This window comes from Hyposmocoma kahamanoa, unplaced genomic scaffold, assembly GCF_003589595.1.
Source record: "Hyposmocoma kahamanoa isolate Upper Pololo Valley unplaced genomic scaffold, ASM358959v1 79, whole genome shotgun sequence".
NCBI lineage: Eukaryota > Metazoa > Arthropoda > Insecta > Lepidoptera > Cosmopterigidae > Hyposmocoma > Hyposmocoma kahamanoa.
This window is the reverse complement of record NW_020653993.1, coordinates 7,335,217-7,344,557: the sequence shown is the minus strand read 5'-3', so window position 1 is coordinate 7,344,557 and position 9,341 is coordinate 7,335,217. Positions and strand designations below refer to the sequence as shown.

Sequence of the window (9,341 nt, the reverse complement as noted above, 5' to 3'; positions counted from 1 at the left end):
CCTTTTCGGTTACGTACGGGTGGGGTCTTTTTTTTCTGCCTCCACATACGTTATGCTCACACGAACGCAAGCAAACACAAACGTAACAACAGAGTAAAACGAAAATTCAACAAAAAAAAATAACACAAAATGAAAACTCAACAATTTTAAACAAAAACTCAACAACATGACACAGACGCAGCAAGAAACACATTCGATAACGACAGTCGCCAGAAACCGAATTAAGTAAGAAAATCGCGGTGATGCACTGGTGCGGATGCAACCCGACAACCTGACCCGTTATCCATCCCTATCGATCAAAAACTGACTTTTCATTTTATATACTATTTAGTAATGAACCATTTTTATTATTTCAATTTTACGATTACGGACAGCCAAAGGTTGTTAATCTCCGAAACATTGCCAATAGGATAAAAGATCTTTCCACAGGAAATAGTTTTTTGAGATTATAGATATTAAATATGGTGTTTTAAATAAAAAATATAATTTGATAATATTTTGTTTGTACATGCATACAATTTAAAATCAATATAAAACATAGGAAATGAAACTATTTTTCCGGATTTAAATCGCGTATATTTGTTTTTACAAGCAAATCGACGTTTCGGGCCCTTTACAGGTCCCATGGTCACGTTTGACTGAGGTGGTACAGTCTTCAACCAGTTATGTCTAATATTAATGCAAACCACCCCATTTTTTCACTATAGTTACAATAGTTAATAATTAAATACCTTATTTTTAATTTTACATTTCTTTGTTTTTTACATTCCAATTTACGCTACATTAAGTTTTACAAATTATTTTATTGAATGAATTTTTATTAAGTTAAGGTAATGAATCTTTGTAATATAATGATCTTTACATAAATTGTGTACCACACATAACACGTCGCGCCTCTTCCGAAGTATTCACAGTGTTTGGAATTCCCGTAAGTACCATATCTAGTTTCGCTTCTTGCCCGTGAGTCAACTGACTGGTTCACCCGGTATACAGGCAATTTTTTCGGTATGTTCCACAAATCCCCACTGAAAAATTCCCACTGGTGGGAATCCTAAAGTTTAATTTTTACTACGTCATCGACCCAGCGCGCGTTTTCTTTCAATAAGTGTAAAAACTTCGATATTTTGTCAGTGTAGCTATGCAAGCAAGTACTACGCCAGTAGGGATTTGTGGAATAATTAAATCAAACTTTAGGATCCCCACCAGTCGGAATTTTAGTGCGGAACGTACCATTTTTTCTGTCCATACTTCACCTCTTAGTGTAAAATAATTAAAAAAACTTATGTTGATGATGGTCCACCTCGAACGGTCCACCACCTCAGACGTTTAACAGTTCGATGCTGGCCATTATAATATAGTTTGATACGTTACACGATTGTAATAAAAATCATTATGCCATGTACAATTTCGTTACAAAAATCCACTTCATTCCGTACCGTGGCAATGTAAATCGAACTAAGGAATGACGTTGTACTAAAAGAAGACTAAAGACAAATAACACCTCCTGATTGGTTGGTTTCTTTGACATTTCATATAAACGCTTATTTCCAGACTGTTACCTATGTGAAATGAAAAATAAAACTAAAAAATTGTATAATAAACAGATATTTATTACGTCAAAGTATCTTCAGACCGGATATACTCCCCGATGTCGGCTTGGTGAAACGCTATGGTAGCTAACGGATCCGCGTGGCGACATTCCGCGGTGGTCCGGGCCGCGACGCCGAATCCAATTGGGATGTCGGCCATTGTCATTATTACTACACCCTGGTGTTTAGGTGTATTCTCCGTTATACGTCCTAGACCTGCAAGGATATTTAGTAAAATATTAATAGAATATTTACTACCAGGCCGATTTTTCTGCCGCCCAGGAAGTAATGTGAGCATTATTGCAATCCGGTTATGAAGGGTAAGGGTGCTGGTGAAATTAGGGTGACGGGCGCACTGGCAGTGCCCCTCAGATCTTTGTGATTTAAAGCACTGAGTGGTACAGGCGTACAGGTATTTCGGACAGGCGTGTCCCTTACCACCAGGTTCGTCCCGTCACTTAAAAAACCGTCTTATAAAAAAATATAATTATAACATTTATAAATAATAATAATACAGGGAATTGAATTGCCCGCACATTGGACACCCTGCCCAGTGGACGTAAACATAGGGATTCAAATTTCTATTAATATTAATAACGCACACACTACATACATACATAGTCCTGCTCTAAGGAAACCCTGTATCGCGGGTGCCATGGACACACATAGACCACCGCAAATTACACCCAAACTCACGAGAGAAATAATGTAGGCCCTACAAATATTTCTCCCGGCCCGGGAATCGATGCCGGGACCTTTGCGTGTCAGGGCAGATCAGCATGGTAACCGTTTGGCCACGGAGGCAGTCTGTGTAGTATATGAGTTGATACAGAGAGATTTCAAGTATTAATGCACATTTTCCTCTATTTCATTTCTTGAATAAAGTAAACCTTACCATTTGGAAATGAAACTATTTTTCGGATCTAAACTGCGTACCTACATTTATTTTTTCATACGTTTCACACTCTTTACGGGTCTCATCTCAAAATCTTAGAACTCAATAAATCTTGTTAATCCTTCACATTATTTCGTTAACCACAGTTAGGCTTTAACTCCGAAATTCCTACAAAAACATTAATTCAACCTTTCACAATATTATTAACGTAGTTATATATTATCATGTACCTAAACTTTTGTAACTACCTAACTAATCACAATAGTACAACAACACAGAACAAAGTTAACCGGACCAAAAATTTACCAGGAGGCGGGCGTACGTCTCTCATATAGTCTAACCAGGCCACGGTAACGTAGACACGTGGGAAGACTCCCACATCCAATCCAATTTCGTTAATACCATTTCAAACAAAGGATTGTTACGGATGCATACTTCTATACATAAGTATCAATAGCATAATGCAATTTTCCAGCACAGTAGACAGATTAATTACAGGTAATTTTTATTATCACTTGTTTTAAAGAAAATTTTGTATGGAAATCAACGCAGGGACAGGTGTGTATGCTGATACACATCGGATTTCTGATTTCTAGTCACAACTTATTATAACATTCAATTGTATTTAATGACTAATGTTTGCCTTCTGAAAAAAAGCAGCATATAGTTAGTCAATATTAGTTTAGCAGCAGTGTAAAATGGGTAGTTCCCTGGCACCCTAGAAATCAGTCTCTTAACTATCCACAGAAAAAGTTAACGTGATCAGCATCAAATATCAAATCCTGTGCATTTTCACAAACACCATTAGTAACGTTCTTTCATCGTCATCCTACCTTTTTAACACCCTTTTCTCTGGTTCCTAACCACCTACTTTGAAATTTCGAATAGTTTTTTTTAATTCCTTTTCTTCGTCAATCTTGCTTGTCTTCTTTTGTAGCTTTCTTCTTGGGCTCCTTAATTTAATTCGGGCGCCATCGCCAGTGTGGCCGAAGTTTTTGCATAATAATTGTAGAAAATACAAGCCCTTTTGGGGTAAGTTCCTTTTTACTGTCTCTAACCTGTTAACCTGCATATAATTTAAGTAGGGAGTGCTTTATATTATTGTACCTGTGTTTATATCGTTATTTTGTTAGAGCCTTTACGTCTTTACCTTTATTCCTATTCCTATTTTACAATAAATGATGTGGACCGAGCATTTTTGATTACTCAAAACCCTCGGCCACAAACTTGTCTTCAGAACCAAACACTTTTTTTCCAACTCTCGGATACATAGTTTTAGTAACAATGTACCTTAATAAATTAGTAACAATTGAGTATATTTTTTAAGTAGATAAAACTCTCCGACAACGACGCGTGGCACAGATGCCGTATGCAGCTGCACCCAGGGCTGCACTATCACAGAGTCCCATCTACTGCAAGGGCACTAAGGATGCCAAATACTACAGAAGCAATCTGTATGTGCCTCAGAAAAATAGTATAGAGGCACCACAGAAGCGCAGCAAGCTATATAGCACCTTAAACGTTGTATTATATTGAACGCTTAGGGCGCCATTTGCACGCTGCGCAAAGTTAATGTATGTACGAAGGTCTCGTCAAAAAAATCATGGCGGGTAGTTGCAGTTTTTACATAAATTTTTAGTTTAAATATTGTTACGGTACTCTATAGCCAATGTTCTATAAATAAATAATAATTTATATATAATATAAGAAGGACTTTAACTTCCGACTAAACAAAAATGGCGAGCTAAGCAAGATTTCTGTATTCACAAAATCTTTTCCTAAGTTTAAGCAAAAAATAAAGCTTTGAGTTTACTTCATAATTTTTCATAAGTTTAAGCGAAAAATTACGAAATAAACTAAAAGTTAAATTTCATTTCATGCTTAAGTCAAAATTAATTTCATAAATTCAGAGTAAGTGCGCTGACTAAAACTCTCACTGGACACTATGTTTTGAATGCACATGTCCAACTTCAAGCTAAGTGAGAGCAGAGTCTGTAGATTCTGCTATGAAGTGAATAAGTTGCACCTGCACCTGCTAAGACAGTATTACTTTATAATCGGCATACGACACTCACTCCTGCACAAACATATGCCCCAGCCAGATGAGGTAAAGACATTACTAAAAAATCCTACATTTCGTTAATTATGTCAAAATTAGTAGCGATCTTTTTTTTATAATAGCAAATTACGGGACGAACAAGTCGTGCGCCGATAGTAAGTTATAGTCCATAACAGTTGCAGTGCCACTCAGAGCTTTAAATCGCAAAGAAGGGCACTGTCACTGCTTTTGACACGCTCAGATATAAGTTGACAAGTCCCATGTGCCTGTAATTTCACCCTTCAAAACTGTAAAACAGTAATGCTAACATTACTGCTTGGTAGCAAAAATAAGTAAGGTGGCAATACTTCCCTAGATGAACTCTTTCACAAGCAGCTCTACTGATACAAAATCATTACCCTTCTGCATCCTTCGCTGGTTGCAATGATGCTGATTTGTTGAATAAACCACCCTCATAAATATATTAATAATAACAGATTTCAAAGTATAGGATTTGAAATTCCACCCTTAACTTTCTAAGTATATACCAAGTCAGTCAGCCGTGACCAAGGGGTCTGTAAAGGGCTTGTAACGTTGGTGTGTTTGAAAAACAAATATTTCTACGGGATTTAATTCCCAAAACAGTTTCATTTCCAATATCTAGCAATCGCAAAAGTCTAAGAATTCAAGGTTGTTAAAGAAGACAAAATTTTCACATTCAAACTACCTGCTATGCTAATAGGTAAAACACAACATCACATCATACAAAAACATCATCCTTGTACCCACAATCATTTTGAAATATACAAACATAGGCCTATTTTAATAAAAGGAGGAGGTTCTTAATTCGACTGTGCTTCTTTTGGTATGTATGTATGTATATTCCACCTCTAAGGGTGGCAAACTAGTGGATCAATGACTGTTGAGGCCAGTTTTTTAGGACTCTGTACTGAGATTATGAGAGAATGGTAAATTGCAGAAAAGCTTTTGCCTAACACTAACCGATGCAGGTACATAGACTGGGGGAAGCTTTGACTCAGTAACATGACAATGTAGCAACAGCAATGTCCTTGCAACACTATCCCAGTCTGTCCTAAGAAATTTCATATTTTAGTATAGAAAGTTGTTGCACTGGAACATTTGCCACTTTCTACATTGAATTACCTTTTTCAAATATTCACCCTTTTGTCATTTCAATAGAAGCATTAATAAACCCACACTTACCACTCTTTATAACATGATGTCCATACAAAAACTGTTGTTCAGAAGACGGCTTTACCCAAATCTTAAATGGTGCATATGGTGCTATATATGTCAGTGCTGTTATATGAAGTCTGAATTTGTTTGTCTTTGTGAACTTTCCGAAGCATGTTCCTGTAATGTGAATAACGAGGAATATTGTTATTACTTATTCAAATAATGGACAAATAGACTTTACAAGTACAATGTATCACTTTAACCCGTCCCACACAACATATGGTGTCCCTAACAGTTTTGGTATTGTAAAGTCCTAGAGCAACATGTGTCTCTAACACACAGCTGTGTTTATCCACTGTTAACACATTCAGTACCAAGGGCCTCCAAGGTTAAAACCATGGGAATCACATTTGTTTTACTTATATGTTTCTATTGGTATTAATTTAGTGTATGGATGAACCCCTACCTATCCCCTGTGCCCCTTTATTAGTTTTTTTCTCAGTTGTATCAAGCAGGATACATTGGCCTAGAAGTTAATCACGCCTCGAACTCCAGCTCACAGCCATACATCCTACTTTCTCCCCTAAAATTCACTGTAGACATTGCTTTTAGCAGCAATGCACAGAAGCACATAAATAATTAAAAATAATAAAAAGGAATGTAAAAATATAATATTATATGTATACACTGAGATACACCGGTCTAAAGAGGCAAACTATACCTGTGTATACCCAGGGATAAACAGGCCTGGGGCAGAAATATTAGCTGTATATCAGGGTATACATGTGGCGCTGAGCATGTTAAAAAGAAATTAAATTTATTCCAGTAGTATTTGTTCCAGTGTACCAAGCTTTAAATTGCAAAGATCTGAGGGGCATTCCCACTACACCCATCACCTTGAGACATAAGTTGATATGTTATAAGAGATAAGTTGACAAGTCCCATGTGTCTGTAATTTCATCAGCACTCTAACCCTTCAAAAACCAGCTTGCAACAATGCTCACATTACTGCTTGGAGGCAGTAATAGGTAAGGTGATAGTACTTCCTTGGAAAAACTCTTTGACAGGGAGCTCTACTGCTACTATATGTGGTGTGGTGACAATGAGTAAATGAATATGAATATACAATAATATAAATAGAATAGTTTTGCGCCTTTGTCTAAACCTTGAAACAATACGAATTTGCTCTTACATCACGTACCTGCCGATACTAGATGTTCTGGTTTCACAGTTTGTGCTAACGCAAGTAAACGTTCAGATATATAATACACACGGTCTTTCTTCTCTCTAAAACAGTATGTTCCATCTGGTCTGTCTATTAGCAGCTTAACATTCACGCCAATACTGTAAATAACACATTTATCACGTTGAAATACGAGATTTTCGAGTGGAAGTTTTACATGTCAACAGTTTGGAATTAGAACATAAAATACTAATTATTTTAATAATACGCACTATTTAGTAAGCTTCTCAAATAATATTCTAGTTCTTTCTTCAGAAAGAACCTTCATTTTGTAGTTTTCTAGTTTATTTATAAGATAAACAACACGTGCGTTTGCAGTTTGCAGTTCACCGCATGACAATGACATTGACAGTTGACACATCTAAAATTCGTTCTGAAATTCAATAGAATGAAATTAAATTAAAAACATGTTCCATCATGTATTAATATGTATTAACAAAATAATAAAGTAATATGTATTGATTGAAGCTTAATTAACATAAATAGTACTACTACTTCAATATCTCTTTTCTTTCGAAACATAGTAGCAGTAGAGCTCCTTGAAAGAGTTCGTCCAGTAAAGCACTCCTCCTTACTTATTTCTGCCGCCAAGCAGTAACGTCAGCATTAGGTATGTGTTCCGGTTTTGAAGGGACTTATCAACTTAAGTTTCAGGGTGATAATGCCCCTCAGATCTTCGCGATTTAAGTTCTAAGTGGGACTGCAGCTACCATAGATTTAGTATACGGTAGATACTGTTATGGACAAGTGTGTAGCTTAACATCAGGTGCACGACTTGTTCGTCCCGTCACTTGCTATTATAAAAAAACATTCATTTCTATATTAAACACCCTCTAAAATATCCTTAAAGAAAAGCTTCTCGGAAGATAAATCGATTAATTTGCTTTTCATTTCTGCACGAAATCACTTATGCTTCTTTTTCATTCATAAATCTTAGAACGAATGACTTATCGTCTCTGCTACACCATTCACTCATTTTATTTCATCGGACACCGGTGAGAGATTGGGGGTAAGTATTTTTTTTGTGTTTGTGTTAAATTTGACGATAACTTTAATTGTTTCATGTTTTATTATTCATTAAGATCGTATCCAATGTACTTAATCTGTTCTGTATACATAAAACGTAAATTAGGATTCAGAAACATCAACTTTCCCACATATGTTTTGTTTTGACCCTGAGATAAATACAAAGAATAATCACGTGATATCAACAAAACTTGTTTCGGCGATTTTCCCATGATAACGAGGTATAATGCACATATCACACAACATTATTTTTAATTCATACCTAAAATTAATTCACAATCTAAAAAGTTTTTTTAGTCCGAAATTTTTAAAACTTTTTCATCACACTTGCACGTAAATAGTATGATTGCAGGTAGGCTAACTGAATATAATGCCCCAAATAAAACCCTCAGGCCTTTTTTCTTTTCATTACCGACCATGGCTGTAACTTCTAATAGTCTCGTTCGTAATTTCTTATTTACCACCATAATACATATACACAATGTACTGTTAAAAAGTTCAATGGTGTAATAGTATATATAGATATCGTTGTGTGTAATGTACTAAAATTGTACCTATAAAGTTTTTAACTATTGCGTTATGAGTGACTAATGATTAAAACGCCATGATAAGATAAATCGCGGATTAATCATTCTTAATACACAACATTTACCGAAAGAAATTTAAATGTTTGTTCTACAATTTGAGCTATTTAAAACTTTTGTATCCGTTGCAACTTCATTGAAATTATTATCAAATTGGTTGGAGAACTATTTACTCGCATAATTAATGTGCCTCGTAATTGCACCCAATAGATAACACATGTTTAACTCCACAATGTTGAATGATGTAAGAAACATGGTGGGTGCATATGAAAAATCTATAATGACGCAAATCGCTGAAAACTAATGATTTCTGGATACCAACCTAATGATAATCCATCTACTATTATAAATATCAAGCTTAACGTTACATACTTTTAACCTTAGAATAATAACGCATAGAATGATAGTTTCATATCAAACGAACTGTCACAAGTGAGGCAAAAACCAAATTCATGTAGGCGTAAGCAACTTGTAACTACGCTCGTCGGCACGCACACAAATATACAAATAATGATGCCATGGAATAACATTTCCCTCAAAAGTGGGGAAATTGTATCTTGCTTAACTCATCATTAAGTTAAAGGTGCCTACAGATTTGCCCGACATTGTCGATCAGGTGCCTACAGATATGCTCGGTTTTGTCGATGAAAAACGAATATAGCACTTATTTGTAAATCCAAGATGGCGGACACGATTTTTCAAAATATGCTATATGGGTATCCTTTTCGAGGTATTTGGGGATGCTCATTACGAATATGGCACTCATTTC

The 9,341-nt window shown here is 35.7% G+C and overlaps 2 protein-coding genes across 3 annotated transcripts in view; one reads left to right on the top strand and one right to left on the bottom strand.

Annotated features, from left to right (window-relative positions):
- Positions 1-1,474: 1,474 nt before the first annotated feature.
- On the bottom strand, positions 1,475-7,294 carry LOC113233664 (60S ribosome subunit biogenesis protein NIP7 homolog). Its single transcript, XM_026468838.1, has 4 exons — positions 7,175-7,294; positions 6,921-7,063; positions 5,747-5,896; positions 1,475-1,805 (listed from the first exon to the last, which is right to left on the bottom strand). Exons 1-4 carry the CDS (start codon positions 7,228-7,230, stop codon positions 1,612-1,614), a joined length of 543 nt encoding a protein of 180 aa, XP_026324623.1. The 5' UTR covers positions 7,231-7,294; the 3' UTR covers positions 1,475-1,611.
- A 660-nt stretch (positions 7,295-7,954) lies between these two features.
- Positions 7,955-9,341, top strand: part of LOC113233557 (calpain-A) — a 75,647-nt gene continuing 74,260 nt past the window's right edge. Inside the window, exon 1 of one of the 2 annotated variants that reach the window (XM_026468682.1) lies at positions 7,955-7,971. The gene's annotated coding sequence lies outside the window, so the exon portion shown is untranslated. The remainder of the gene's footprint in view (positions 7,972-9,341) is intronic. The other variant, XM_026468684.1, reaches the window with a different exon arrangement.

What these genes read in the sequence shown, in the direction of transcription:
- LOC113233664 (XM_026468838.1), bottom strand. Translation starts at nt 7,230, where the DNA reads ATGAAGGTTCTTTCTGAAGAAAGAACTAGAATATTATTTGAGAAGCTT. An exon ending in TTTGAGAAGCTTACTAAATA is followed by an intron (nt 7,064 to 7,174) that starts GTGCGTATTATT and finishes TGTTATTTACAG; the next exon opens with TATTGGCGTGAATGTTAAGC. An exon ending in AGAACATCTAGTATCGGCAG is followed by an intron (nt 5,897 to 6,920) that starts GTACGTGATGTA and finishes TTCACATTACAG; the next exon opens with GAACATGCTTCGGAAAGTTC.